The sequence below is a fragment of the Phocoena phocoena genome, chromosome 14, assembly GCF_963924675.1.
Source record: "Phocoena phocoena chromosome 14, mPhoPho1.1, whole genome shotgun sequence".
NCBI lineage: Eukaryota > Metazoa > Chordata > Mammalia > Artiodactyla > Phocoenidae > Phocoena > Phocoena phocoena.
The window spans coordinates 74,620,832-74,635,506 of NC_089232.1; the positions used below are offsets into that span (position 1 = coordinate 74,620,832).

General features: G+C 52.4%; 1 protein-coding gene across 1 annotated transcript in view; it reads left to right on the forward strand.

The window, feature by feature from the left end:
* Positions 1-748: 748 nt before the first annotated feature.
* Positions 749-14,675, forward strand: part of HS1BP3 (HCLS1 binding protein 3) — a 33,548-nt gene continuing 19,621 nt past the window's right edge. Inside the window, exons 1-3 of the mRNA XM_065891582.1 lie at positions 749-780; positions 5,491-5,656; positions 14,081-14,288. Coding sequence (XP_065747654.1) covers positions 749-780; positions 5,491-5,656; positions 14,081-14,288 — 406 coding nt within the window. The remainder of the gene's footprint in view (positions 781-5,490; positions 5,657-14,080; positions 14,289-14,675) is intronic.

The following is a 14,675-nucleotide window of genomic DNA, read 5'->3' on the forward strand; positions in this document are numbered from 1 at the left end:
CCCCTCCCTACTCCGTGGCTATCGACCCCGGTGTCTGCTGTATTCAGGGTTGAGCCTGAACTCTCTCCCCGTTGCGTCAGTCTTGAGCCCTGTTGCCACAGTCTTGACTAAAGTCCTCCTTACTGTTTTAACAAGTGTCAGAACAACATTTCCTTAGTGAGCGAGAAGAAAGACACAGAGTTCTCAGAAGCTTTTGTTGGGAAGGCCCTGTAGGCCGTTTTACAGAAAAACCACTGGAAGGCCTCAGGGGTCAGGCTGATGCTTCTTTGGATCACCACCCCTCGTTCCACAGAGGGGTCTGATTTATCTTGTTTTCTGGACTCTCCTAACCTCTCTCCGAGCATCCCTGGGGCCGTGAGCACCGCTGCGTTGTTTCCCTGGCATTCTCCCCAAGGAAGGAGAAGCAAATAATTTCAGGAGTGTCTGAACCGGGACACTCTGGGCACTCCTAAGAGTGAAACGGGCGCTGTCACTGATAACGCTGGGACTTCAGACCCAATCCTCTGGATGGCTCAGGACACTCGGTCGCGGGGGAAGCGCTCAGCTCCGACGGGGCCTCCAGCAACGACGAGCCCGCGCAGGACTCTCAGCCCCGAGTCTCCGCCCAGAGTTCCAGAAAGGCCTGGAAACGCGCGGCCGCTTGCGGCCGAGCGCGGCGGCCACTAGGCGGCGGGCCAGGGCCCGGAACGCGGTGACGCCGGCGCCCGCGGGTCTCGTGACCGCGCGCCCCGCCCGGAGCTTCGCCGTCATGCAGTCCCCGGCGGTGCTCGTCACCTCCAGGTGAGCCAGACCCCGCGCCCGGCGCTGCGTCTCGGGCAACGTGGAGTGTCGGGTGCCCGGGAGCCGTGGCCCGATGCGCCCGGGGCGGAGGAGCCGGCGAAGGCGGCCGGTCCCGACGATCCCGCCCGCCCCCCGGCGTCCCCAGCGCGCCGGCCGTTGACCTGGGCTCGGCCCCTCCACCGCCCAGCGGGAGAGGCGGGCGGCGGCGAGTCGCTCCCCCCGCTCCACCCCCCCGGTTTTACAGATGGGGAAACTGAGGTCCCTAGAGGGTAACGAACTCACCCAAAACCCAGTGGAAGGCCTGGACTGGCTGGTCCCGGCCAGCAGGCAAAGGGAGGGCTCTCCTCCCCGCTTTCCTGTCCATCTGTCTTCCTTTCTCTTCGAAGATCTAGTTATGCATCCTGTCCGCGCTCACCGTGCACCAGGCCCCGGGCACCGCACTGGGGACGGGGTGAATCCGGCAAGGCTCGGCCCTGCAGAGGAAACGGGGATGAACGCAGACCCTCGGGAGACAGATGCTGAATGGGGGGTAGTGGGTTCAGGTTGCCATGGGAACACAGGGCAGGAGGTAACCCCGGCTTCTGAGGGGGTGCATGAGACCCCCCTCCTGCAGGAGGAGTGGAGGTTAATGAGGTGAAGGGAGAGAAGAGGGGGCAGCTGCTCAAACAGGTAGCTCAGGAAAAGTGCAGTTACAGCCCAGGCCTGCGGAGGGTCCCTGGGGGCAGAGGATGCAGGGTGACCCACCCCACCCTGACCCAGGCCTGGGGGACCCAGTGCAAGACGGATCCTGGAAAGGCTGGGATGGTCATGGTTTTATTCTTTCCCCCTTTCTAACATCTGTCAAGTGACTCACTTCAAGTATTTTCATACACTCCGCCCTTGTTCCCCCTACCCAGAATCTTGGGCTAAGACATCAATCTCTTACATAAATGAATGTTATTTTTCCAGCAGTAATCTGAACATCCCTGTGGCTTCAGGTCTAGAAAAGTATGTGTGATTCTTTAAGTGAACCCTGATATCAGAACCTGCTCGGCCTCTGCATGGTTGCTGGTCGTGTCCTCGCTGGCAGAAGAGGTTTCCCCAGGGCCGCACGAATCACCTCCTCTCCCTGAGCCTCAGTGTCATTTCCTGCAAAAAGGAGCTTTGAGGTTGGCAGGTGTGAGCAGGGCCGCCAGCAGCAGACCAGTGGGGGTGTGACCTTGGTGCTGGGAGCCTGGGAAGGGCGTGGGTGGCTTCCCTCACTGCCACACCTGGGCAGGGCTCCTTAACGGATGCAGGTGCTGGTGGTGAAGGCCAGGAGAGTGGTTCTAGGATACAGTAGTGAACAACACAAAGTCCCTCTCGTGAGCTTTCCTGGGGCCGACGGACAATAGGTAAATATATGGTGTGTCAGGGATGATAAATGGTATGAAGGGAAATAAAGTGGTAGGGAAACAGGGTGCTAGGAGGAGTGAGTGCTGTTTTATATGGTGCGGCCCAGGACCGTCTTTCTGACAGAGAGTGGCAGTTGGGCAGACTCCTGACAAACGCAAGAGAAATCTTGAGAAAGAGTGTACCAGGCAGAGGGGACAGCAGGAGCCAATGTCCTGGGGCAGAGAGGTGCTTGGGCACCAGCGAGGAGGCCAGGGTGGCTGGAGTGCCGTGAGCCGCGGAGAGCATTAGGTGATGTGGTGCGGAGCTGGGGGCTTGGAGGCAGGGGACAGTCAGAACAGGCCTCCCAGGCTGAGGTGAGGCTCTGGGCGAGGTGGGACCTGGCTTGGATTTCACAAAGGTCATTTGGCCGCTGTGTTGAGCAGAAGGTAGGTGAGCAGGGTGCAGCAAGGAGACTGTTCTGGCAGTGATCCACGTGAGAGCTGATGGTGGCAGAGGGGGTGCGAAATGTTTGGGTTCTGGCTGTATTTTGACGGTACAGCTTTCAGGGTTTGCTGATAATTAGATGTGGGTCGCGAGAACAGGAAAGAGGAGTCAAGATTGACTGCAAGACTTGCCCTGAGTTCCTGAAAGAGGGAGGTTGCAATGGACCGATTCGGGAGACTATGGATGGAGCAGGTTTAGGAAAGGTGAGAGTCACCATTTGTCTGGACACGTTCATGAAGAAGCTTGTTGACAGCCAAGCGGAGATGTCGGGCAGGCAGCTGGGAGAAGGAGTGTGGCCTTGAGAGGAGAGTCCGGAGCAGAAAGAGGAACGGAGGACCATCCAGGGAAGCGGAGCAGGAGTGGCCAGGGAGGGCGGAGAACGGAGAGAGGGTGGGGGTCCCGGGAGCAATGAAGACAGAGCTTCAAGGAGCAGAGAGGGACTGTCAGGTGCCGCTGGAGTAAGAGGAGAGGGAGAATTAACCTTAGGGTTTAACCACGTAGACCAGTATCAGCATCACATGACAGCTGTTAGAAATGCAGATTCCCAGGCCCTGCCCCCAACCTGCTGGATCAGAATGTGCACATTGACAAGATCTCCAGGCAACTTGGATGCACTTTACAGTGTGAGAAGTTTGGTCTGGGGCATAGGTGGACAAACTACACCCATGCGCCCACCACTTACTTGTGTAAATCCTGCCCACCACTTAACTTTTGTAATAAAGTTTATGTACTGTCTTCAGCTGCTTTTGCTCTACAGTGGCTGAGCTGAGTAGTTGTAATGGAGACCCTATGGCCTGCAAAGGCTAAAATATTTACTCTCTGGCCCTTTACAGGAAAAGTTTCCTTGGGGGCCTAGGGGAGTGGGAGAGAGCGTGGGTTAGGCTCAGGTGACTTCTTAACATGGAGATCGATTCAGCACCCTGGATCTGCCACTCTCACAAGTTCCCAGGTGATGCTGATGCTGCAGGGGCCACACTTTGAGAACCCCAGGTCGAGACCAAGGTGGGGTTGCCAGGCCCCACGCTGGAGCTTGCAGGTTGTGGCCGTGAATTTCAGGTGGGACCAGTCAGCACGTCTGTGCGTTTATCCCAGTGACGTGCAGCTGCCGGACACAGGTGCGAGGGACGCGGAGAGCTGGAGGGCTTAGGGGCGAGGGCAGGGGAGCTGAGGCCAAGGGTGTGATCCCAGCAGTGGGGCGGCGCGACAGGACGGTGGGGGAGGGGACAGTGGAAAGGGGGAGGGGTCACGGAGGCAGGTCCTGGAGGAGCAAGCTGGACTGATGGGAGGCGCCAGTCAGCGGGGAGGGGGGCGGCAGCCTGGAGTGAACCCTGGCTCCACCTCTGACCTGCTGAGCCCAAGCACAGGTGACTCGCCTTTTGTGTCTGTTTCTCTGACTTTAAGTGGGTCTGAGCGGTAGTGACCCTCGGTAAGGCTGAGGGAGGCGGGAGTGTCTCAGACAGGCAGGTGCTTAGAACAGAGCCCGCGGTAGCGCGGCCGCTTCAACTTCAGTCCCCTCCGCTCTCCTGCGCTCCTAACAGTAACACGGCGCCCAGCGCCAGCGGGTCTGTACCTGGTGCAGGGCCAGGGACGCTCATTTGGTTACTGGCAAAAGGAAAAGAGGGCTGATTGGTGTTTTTCCGTCTCGCGCATATGTTGGGTTCATTCAACACCTGCCTGAAGGCGGGTTCGCCCGGGCCTTTCTAAGTGATTCATGCTCGTTTTCGCATACCTTACACCCTGTGGATATGTTTGTGTGTGTAAGGGTTTGAATGCTTAGTAGTATGTGGCTACGTGGTGGCCTGTCCTCCCAGTTGGTGACAAATGGCATCATGGTGACAGTGCCCATGCTTGGTGTGGAAAGGGGAGGAGTCTGTGTGGAAGGAGTGCTGGGGGCAGGGAGTCATCTGATGGATTGGGATGTAGCTGCAGAGACGGAAAGGGCCTTGCCCCAGACACAGTCTTAGCACCAGTAGCCCCACCCCTCGGGCCCTCCCCTTTCCTATCTTCTGAAAGTCCCACCCGGCACATAGTAGGTCTCGACCCTGATAACTGTATGCTGGGCATATCCTGTCATAGGGGCTTGTGTGATGTATGTTTGTGTGCATGGGTCTCCATTATACCCTTACACAGAACGAGGAATACATTTAACCTTTTTTCTCACCTCGGAGGAAACATTTCATAACTTCTTTGCTCATCGTGTGATTCATTACATTTGTATAGCATTTAAAAATCCTCCAAGAGCTGTAATGTTTTGCCGAGTATCCTCTCAAAGCCTCATAGAGCAGGCCTTATCAGTGCCTTGCAGAGGCCCCAGGGCAAATGATGGCCTGGTATCCAGTGCCCTTTCCATCTTCCCCTGGCTGGGCAGGTTCTGTAGCGGCTCTGCTGCTCTCTGGTTAGCTGAAGAGATGCGTTTCTCTCTCCGGATTCCTGGTGGGGTTTCATTCCTGCATTGTGTGCCCAAAGCCAGGCACTTCCCTTGGTTTGAATAGAAGCCCTGGAATGCCATCCCCACAAACCCCGCAGGAGCTCTTGTGCTGGGTTTGTGTCAGACACTATAGCTGTTTGTGATTTTCCATGAGTCCCACCTTCTCTGCTGTCACCTGTTTTCCTGCTGGTGAGAGCCCATTGTTCCTGAGTGACCCAAAGGCAGGGCCCAGGCTTGGGGCCTGGGAAGCCAGGCTTTATGAGGGGCTGGGCTGTGGTGGGGTGGGTAGCCGGGACCACAGAGAGCGGCCAGTGGAGCAGCCTTGCACCCAGGCCTGCTGGGCCACCTGAGGTCTGGCCTGCATTTCACTCAAGAAGCCTGCTGACTCGAACCTGAGCTTCTTTTGCCTTCTTTCCCTTTGGCAGGCGAGTTCAGAATGTCCACACAGGCCTGGACCTAACCGTGCCCCAGCACCAGGAGGTACGGGGCAAGATGATGTCAGGGCATGTGGAGTACCAGATCCTGGTGGTAACCCGGCTGGCTGCATTCAAGTCGGCCAAGCACAGGCCTGAGGATGTCGTCCAGTTCTTGGTGAGCTGGGGGCTCCGCCAGGATGCTCCCGAGGGTGCCCAGGGTCCGGGGTTCCAGCTGGGCAAACACACCTGCCACCAGGGTGCAAGTAGCATCAGGGTGCGAGCAGTGCTCTAGCCAACGCTCACTCGGCCTGACAGTGCCAGAGCGTTTTGGCGGTAAGGACACCGGTGAACCAGATGCTTACAGGCTGTGGGGAGACAGACCTGTAAAGAGACAGGAGTCCAAGGGGAGGGGAGGACTGTGGTAGTGTAGAGAAGGGGCACCTAACCCATCCTAGGGAAAGGGTTCTGGAAGATGTCTCGGAAGAAGTCAGGGCTGAGCTGGGTTTTGAAGAGCAGGTGGAGACATCAGCATTACTGCGGATGAGAACCTCCCTTTCTCACTCCCCTTCAGTCTACAGCCAGTGAAACATCCCAAACAGCCTTGCACATCTGTCCATCTAGAGGTGGGCGGACTGGAACATACAACGGAGGCAGAACTGAGGTGGTGTGTGCAGTCCCAGATCCCCAGCCCCGGAGACATAGCCCGCGGCCCCAGAGAACCCAGCCGCATCAGGGAGGCGGCACGTACAACGCCAGCCTCCAGGCCTCAGCCGCGCCTGCAGCCACAGGGGACTGGGCAGCAGGGCCTGCAACACCGTCCCTCCAGTTGTAGAGCTGCCCACAAGTCTGGCCCCCTCTCCCCGACCCACAGTGGCGGCATCCCTAAACCTGACAACCCCAGACACGGCAGAGGTGCCGAGACCCCAGCTCCACCCCGTGCAGTGGAAGCAGAGCCTGTGACTCAAGATTCTGGACACAGCAGAAATGCCCACCACCCCGCTGACCCAGGCAGCAACAACAGTGACAGCAGCAACCATGGAGGCACAAGCGGTAACAATGCGGGCACCAGGCAACACCTCTGACAAGGGCAGTGGAGGCTGGAAAGTGCCAATCCTCTAATATAACCAGAGGCAGCTCAGGTAAGAGAAACCAAAAACTTGTGCTGTAGCGCCACCTAAGGGAAAAGAAAAGAAAACAAAAGCCTCTAACCTGTTGAATAGTTGGAATCAAGTTTAAAAAAAAAAAAGCTTTACCTAAAGAAGAAAGATGTTTGCTGCTTCATGTGTACCAGCAGAGGAACAACTCATCAAGCACCATAAAGAACCACAGTAACACTGTATCACAAAAATAAAATAATGATTCTCCAGAAACCAGATTTAAAGTCACAGAACAGTGCAATCTGATAGAGAATTCGAAACAACTGTCAAGAGGAAGCTCAACGGGCTATAAGAAAACTCAGAAAGGCGGTTCAATGAATGTCAGGGTTGGAATTAATGAACAGAAGAAATACTTTACCAAAGAGACTGGAACTCTGAAAAAGAACCAAACAGAAATTCTAGATCTGAAGAACCTAGTAAGCAAGATGAAGAGTGCATCAGAAAGGATTGGAAATAGAGCAGACCATATGGAAGAGAGAATTAGCCAGTTCAAAGATAGAAATCTAGAAATGATACAGTTAGAAGAGGAGAGAAAATTAAGATCTAAAAAAAAAAAGAGAGAGAAAATTCTACGAGAATTATCGAAGTCTTTTAGGAAGAGGAACATTAGGATAATGGGTGTCCCAGAAGCAGGAGAGAGAGATAAGATAGAGATAGATTCAACACCCATTTATAAAACTTTCAATAAAATGAGTATAGAAGGAATGTACCTCAGCATTAATAAAGGCCATATATGACAAACCTACAGCTATCCCTGTAGGGTCAAGAATAAGACAAGAATTCTCACTCTTACAACTCTTTTTTTTTTTTTTCCTGCCCCTTCTTTTCCCTTCCTCCCTCCAGCCCACCAGGCTCCACTCACTTTCCAGTCTTATTCAACATAGTATTGGAAGTCCTAGCCACAGCAGTTAGGGAAGAAAAAGAAATAAAAGGCATGCAAATTGGAAAAGAAAAAAGTAAAGCTTTCGCTGTTTGTGAATGACATGATTCTATATATAGAAAACCCTAAAGATGCCACCAAAAACTATTAGAAATAATAAATGAATACACTAAAGTTGCAGGGCACAAAATCAACACACAAAAATCTGTTGTGGACTTTCCTGGTGGCGCAGTGGTTAAGAATCTGCCTGCCAATGCAGGGGACACGGGTTCAAGCCCTGGTCTGGGAAGATCCCACATGCTGCAGAGCAACTAAGCCCGTGAGCCACAACTACTGAGCCTGTACTCTAGAGCCCATGAGCCACAACTACTGAGCCCATGAGCCACAACTATTGAGCCTGTGAGCCACAACTACTGAGCCTGTACTCTAGAGCCCATGAGCCACAACTACTGAGCCCATGAGCCACAACTATTGAGCCTGTGAGCCACAACTACTGAGCCTGCGTGCCACAACTACTGAAGCCCACGTGCCTAGAGCCCATGCCCTGCAACAAGAGAAGCCACCACAGTGAGAAGCCCATGCACTGCAACAAAGAGTAGCCCCCGCTCACCGCAACTAGAGAAAGCCCACGTGCAGCAACGAAGACCCAACGCAGCCAAAAATAAATAGATGAATAAGTTTATTTTTAAGAAAAGTCAGTTGTGTTTCTGTGTGCTGACAATGAGTGAGCAGAAAGAGAGTTAAGAAAACAATCCATTTACAGCCACCACAGCAACAACAAATGCCCAGGAATAAATTTAACCAAGTACACTGAAAACTATAAGACATTGTTGAAAGAAATTGAAGAAGACACAAACACATGGAAAAATATTCCATGCTCATGGATTGGGAAAATTAACATTGTTAAAATGTCCATATTACCTAAAGCAGTCAACAGATTCAATGCAATCTCTACCAAAATCCCAAGGACATTTTTCACAGAAATAGAACCAAAAAATCTAAAATTTATATGGAACCACAAAAGACCCTGAATAGTCCAAGAAATGTTTTTCCTTGGGAAAAAAGAACAAAGCTGGAGGTATCACACTCCCTGATTTCAAACTGTATTACAAAGCTGTAGTAATCAAAACATCATGGTGTTGACAGAAAAACAAATACATAGATCAATGGAACAGAATTGAGAGCCCAGAAATAAATCCATACAAATGGACAATTAATTTATGACAAAAGGAGCAGAGAACATACAATGAAGAAAGGATAGTCTCTTCAATAGATGGTTTCGGGTAAACTGAACAGCCACATGCAAAAAATGAAAGTAGACCGCTATCTCACACCATACATAAAAATCAACTCAAAATGAGTTAAAGACTTGAATGTAAGACCCAAACCATAAACTCTCAGAAGAAAACATAGGCAGCATTAGCTTTGGCACCAGTCTTAGCAATATCTTTCTGTATATGTCTCCTCAGGCACGGAAAACAAAAAGCAAAAATAATCAAATGGGACTACAGCAAACTAAAAAGCTTCTTCACAGCAAAGAGAGCCATCAACAAAGCAAAACAACAAGCTTCCGAATGGGAGAAGATAAAACTCATATATCCCATATTACGCATTTTAAGAGTATCCAAAATATGTAAAGGACTCATAGAATTCAGCAACAAAAACCCAAACAATCCAAGTTAAAAATGGGCAGAGGAGCTGAATAGACATTTTTACAAAGAAGACATACAGATGGCCAATAGGCACATGAAAAGATGCTCAACATCACTAATGATTAGGGAAATGCCAGAGTTAGCTATCGCTTCACTCCTGTTAGAATGGCAATTATCAAAAAGGTAAGAAATGACAAATGTTGATGAGGGTGTGGAGAAAAGGGAACCCCCTCCAACACTGTTAGTGGGAATGTAAATTGGTGCAGCCACTATGGGAAATAGTATGGAGAGTCCTTAAAAAATTAAAAATAGGGAATTCCCTGGCGGCCCAGTGGTTAGGACTGCATGCTTTCACTGCCAAGGGCCCGGGTTCAATCCCTGGTTGAGGAACTAAGGTCCCACAAGCCGCATGGCGTGGCTAAAAAATAATAAATAAATAAAAATAGAGCTGCCAGATCATCCAGCAATTTCACTTCTGGGTATTTCCAAAGATACAAAAACGCTAATTTGAAAAGATACATGCACTCCTGTGTTCACGGCAGCACTGTTTACAATAACCAAGACATGGAGACAACCTAAGTGCCTATCAGTGGATGAACGGATAAAGAAGTTGTGGTCCTTATATACAATGGAATACTACTCAGCCATAAAAAGATGAAATCTTGCCATTTGCAGCAACACAGATGGACCTCGAGGGTATCCTATCAAGTCAGACAGAGAAAGACAAATACCGTATGATTTCACTCATGTGTGGAATATAAAAAATAAAAAACAGAACGTGAACAAACCAAACAAAACCACGTAGATACAGAGAACAGAGTAGCGGTTGCCAGAGGGGAAGGGGCAGAGGGGAGGGTGACATGGGTAGAGGGGATCAACTGTATGGTGATGGATGGAAACTAAACCTTTGGAGGTGAGCACACCATAGCACATACAGAAGTAGAAATGTAAAGTTGTACACGTGCAACTTGTATAATGTTATAAATCAGTGTCACTGCAATAGAAAAAAAACCACAACAATTTAACGAGCAGAGGGAGCTAAGAACAGCGCAAGGGGAGAAGGGTGCCCCAGGCAGAAGGCACAGCCCGAGCAAAGGCACAGAGGCTAGAAACAGAGTATCATGTGGGGAGCTGTGAGCGGCTGAGTATCGTCCTGGATGAAGTGGGAGAAGAGGAGGGTGATAGCCGGCAGCGTCCAGGTCCTTGAGGGCATGCAGGGGGCCCGACCTCTCTGGCAGTCAAGCAGGAGCTTTAAGCAGTGGAATGACATGGTCCTGTTGTCTCTCACTGCCTGTCTGGTGGAGAGTGGAGTTGGATTGGAAGGAACAGGGCAGAGGACAGGGAGCTCAGTGAGGAGGCTGGTAGAGTAACGCCTGGGGCTGGGGGCAGGCCAGCGGTGGGTGGTACAGGAGGGACGGAGAGAGTTGAAAGTATTTCCAAGGTGACATGCACATAATTAACCGGCTGATTGTTTCTACCCTCTGAGATAAAGGGCTTCAGTGGAGGGAGGGGCAGGTGGAAGGAGGACGTTTGCCTGAAGTGTTTGCCTGATGGATACATGAGGCTGGAACTCGGGGCCGGGTCAGGCCCAAGGGGCTGCTTTGGGAGGCCTCAGCTTGCAGGTGATGCTGAAAGGCTGGGAGCAGATGAAGTTGCCCAGAGAGTGGATGTGGGCGTGGAGGTTCTGGCTGAGGAGGAAGGCCTGGGGACGCTAGCACCTCGGGACAGTCAGGGAGAAGAAGCCAAGGCCGAGGGAAGAGAGGGGCCTCAGGGGCTTGAGAATTTCAGGAAGGGGCAAGACCACAAACTCACTCGTTTAGTATTTACCTTTGGCTTCTTGTGAAAAGGTCTGGAGATGTGCCCAGGAGAGACGGGCCACGGGATTGTGAGAGAAAGTTAAAATGAGCAAGGGTCCTGCGGGTCAGAGCAGAGCAACCGGCTGGTTTGTTCTGCGTCTCCTGGCAGCCAAGACAGAAAGGCAAGGAGTGAGTTACCCAGGCCTGGGGACCTACCAGAAGAGACACAAGATTCTTTTTTTCTTTGTGTTTAAATTTCTGTTATAATTTCTAATATGGGAAGTAGCAATAACTACAGCTCACATAAACAAAAGTTCTTTGGGGTCCTCAATAAATTTTTAATGGGATCTTGATACTAAAGTGTTTAAGATCAGCTGGATGAGATAATAAATCCCCATTAAAAAAGAGAAAGTCAAATCCCGTTATTGGAAGAGAATAAGAAGGATGGATTTAAAATGGAAATGAACAAGTCAATGTTGTAGTTAAAGGAAGAGAGAATTCAGAAAGAAAAGAAAAGATATTTTTAGTAAGATTAAGAAAAAGCATAATGTTTTAGGCAAAAGATCCATATGGCCATGCATACTTTTAACTTCATCAAACAAGGCCATCTGTTTTCCAGAGGTCACTACCAGATCGCAGACAGTGTAATGCCCCTGTTTCCTATGCTCATTTATACTTGGTGTTGTCTGACATTTTGATTTTGTGAATCTTGTATTGGTAGGTGTTAGCCCGCATTTCCTCGATTACTAATGCGATTGAATATCTTCTCAAATGTTTGTGAAACATTGTTTCTTCTGTGGAATTCCTTCTGAACCAGTGGCTGTCTTTTTCTTACTATGTATAGGAATTCTTTATATATTCTTTATATTTATTGCATGACAAATATCCTTTTCCAGTTTGGAGACACCAGCTTCTAAGTGATCAAAGTTTATGGCACAGTTCTTTCGTTAAGAGACATTCAGCACATCCTGGAAAGTGTCTAACAAAGTGTGATGTTTTTCGTTTGCTTCTTGGACAGACTCTTGTTGAGAACCAAGGTGTAATGTAATGGCAGGTGATGGTTCTGGGTCTGCTTTGTTCTACCAGGTGATTTGCAGCTCCTGGTAATCTGACTTGACCCAGATGGAGCTCAACGCACCCATGTTTTTCAGGGACAGGAGCAAAGAGGAAAGTATCTGAGACCCAAGTCTGTGGGCGAGACAGAGAGGCAGCACTCGGGGGCCCTTGATAAGGTGCTGGCTGGCCTTATGAGCGAGGGTGTGTGGGAACTTCTTTGACACCTCCATGTGTCACACCAGTGCTGCTTTCTCCTGACTTGCCTTGCCCTGCGGGTAAGGTGCACAGGTGCCTGTGCGTGGAGGTTCTTCCCAAACATTTTGAACCACCTGCAAAGGCAAAGAACGCGTTGACTCCCTGTGAGGTCTAGGGGTGTAACCCCACGCCTGAACTTTCTTTGAAGTTTCACGATTTAGCTTTAAAAAACGAATGAGCATTTTGCTTTCTACTCCTCAAAAGGAGTAGAAGCCCGTGCTTTGGAACACTGGTGAATGTGGGCCCTGCGTGGGGTAGCACCCAAGACTTAAAGCTCCCTGGCTGCCTATACTGCCAGTGCCCTGGAGACCCACAGCTCCCAGAAGCCGGGTCCTGGTGGGTCCGGTGGCCAGGCCTGCATGGAGCAGTGAGGCCAGCAGAGGGCACTCCGCCCCCACCTGGTGGAGTCTCGGGTTCTCGGTTCTCGGGACCACTAGGAGTTGGGAGCCTGCGTCACTTTTGTGAAAGGACGCTCTTACCTTTCCTTGAGAGCTGTTCTCAGGAAAGCTCCCGAGCAAGGCTCTGTGTTGACAACTGCAGGCCACAGTCCCCTGTCCCGGATAACTCCCCAGGGGGGGGTTCCTGAAGTCCCCCAGTGCCCCAGCCACCTGCCAGCATCTGGAACCCTCACGGGCTGGGGGCTCTGAGGATGCTGCTGCGTGCTCCCGCAGAGCTGTGCGATGGGGCTGCCAGGTGTCCCTCGTCTGAACGCATGCAGACGCCTCACAGCCCATCAGCTACACCAGTGCTTCATTGGTGTGCTGTGTGCATGGCCCTGGCTTGGGAGAAGTGGGAATATCTGTCTTCATAATCGATGCTCCCACGGAGGAGTTAGGGAGACCGGCCAAACGTGCGGGGAGAGCACAGAGGAGTCTAAGATGAGGGAGGACGCTGGGCTGTAGGTGGGGCATGGCGTGGAGTGAGTGACTCTTCTCTGAGCGCCTGTGTTGGCTTATACAGACCACAGTGATGGCATCGACCTGCTGTGCTACCGCTGCTCCCTTAACTGGAGGCCTGGAGCCTCGGGGGCAGAGACCACACTGAGTGTGGTCATACAGAGTAAACGTACAGCAAGAGCTTGACAGTGAGTGGACGAGCCCTAAGCTGCGGCGGGAGTTCTGGGGAAAGATCGAGAGGCGGTAGCAGTCAGCCCTCAGCTCTGCAGGAAGCCAGGTACCCCAGGATGACTGTGACGGCCGAGGACCACCTTCCAGCGGAACCCCCGGCCAGCTTCCCCAGGGTCCTGGTGTGCAGTGGGCTCCTGGCTGGCACCAGGGCCAGAAACCAGCTTTGCAGTGTCTGGTTCTCCGCCACCTGGGCACTGTAAGGTGTCACCTTGTCACAGGCAGCTGCTAGTTCACGGGATAATGACCCTGCAAGACGCTGACCCGTTGTTGCAGGAAGATGACCTAACAGGGGCCAGACCATGAGGTCACCCTGCTAATGCACTGAAGGCCCGGAATGGAGGTATGAGTCACGGTCACCTGCAGGCCAGGTCTCTGTAATCAAGTGTCTCTACCCAGACCTGTGATGGTGCCTGGAACCCGCCACGATTGCATCTTTCCTTTGGGCCACTAGGACTTTCAGGATTAGCACCCAGCGTTGACCAGGAGGCTTAGGAAGTGGAGCCTGAGGCAGGGAGCTGGGCGGAGCGTCCGGAGGGAGGCACAGCTTCCTGGGGCTGGTCCTAGGGGACGACTCTCCCAAGAGCCCGGCGCCCTCGGGACCTCTGTTGGGGCCGGAGGAGCGGCCTTCTCTCCTTCCCCTCTTCACTCAGGAAACCATGTGCTCCTCTCATTCCAGGTCTCCAGAAAGTACAGTGACATCGAGGAGTTTTACCAGAAACTCAGCAGTCGTTACCCAGCGGCCAGCCTTCCCCCGCTCCCCAGGAAGGTGCTCTTTGTTGGGGAGTGTGACATCCGGGAGAGGAGAGCCATGTTCGATGAGATCCTGCGCTGTGTCTCGAAGGATGCTGAGTTGGCAGGCAGCCCTGAGCTGCTAGAATTCTTAGGTACGGGAGGCTCTGTCTCAAATTCCTGAGGTCTCTGCTGGCCCAGAACTAGGCCTCCCTGCCCTGGCTTGGCGGGAGGGGGGTCCACATACCCGCTGCCGCCCAGAAGCTTCAGCCAGGCTGTTGAGGCCCATGGGCCTTACTGCCGTGCTTGGGCCAGGGTGGTGGGTGGAAGAGGCCTGGGACCCAGCCCTGGAGGACTGACCATCTGGGTGCTGGATGGGGCTCACCCAGGGCCCTTCTCTGTAGTCTGAGCCCAGCCACTCCCCGCCTAGCCAGCCCCCTCCAGAGCTCCCCCCACCCGTACACACGCCTCCGCCTCCCACCAGCCAGGCCTGGGGGCCTGCAAAGTCCGGAGAAGGCTGTGCTCCCACAGCCAGGCTGGTG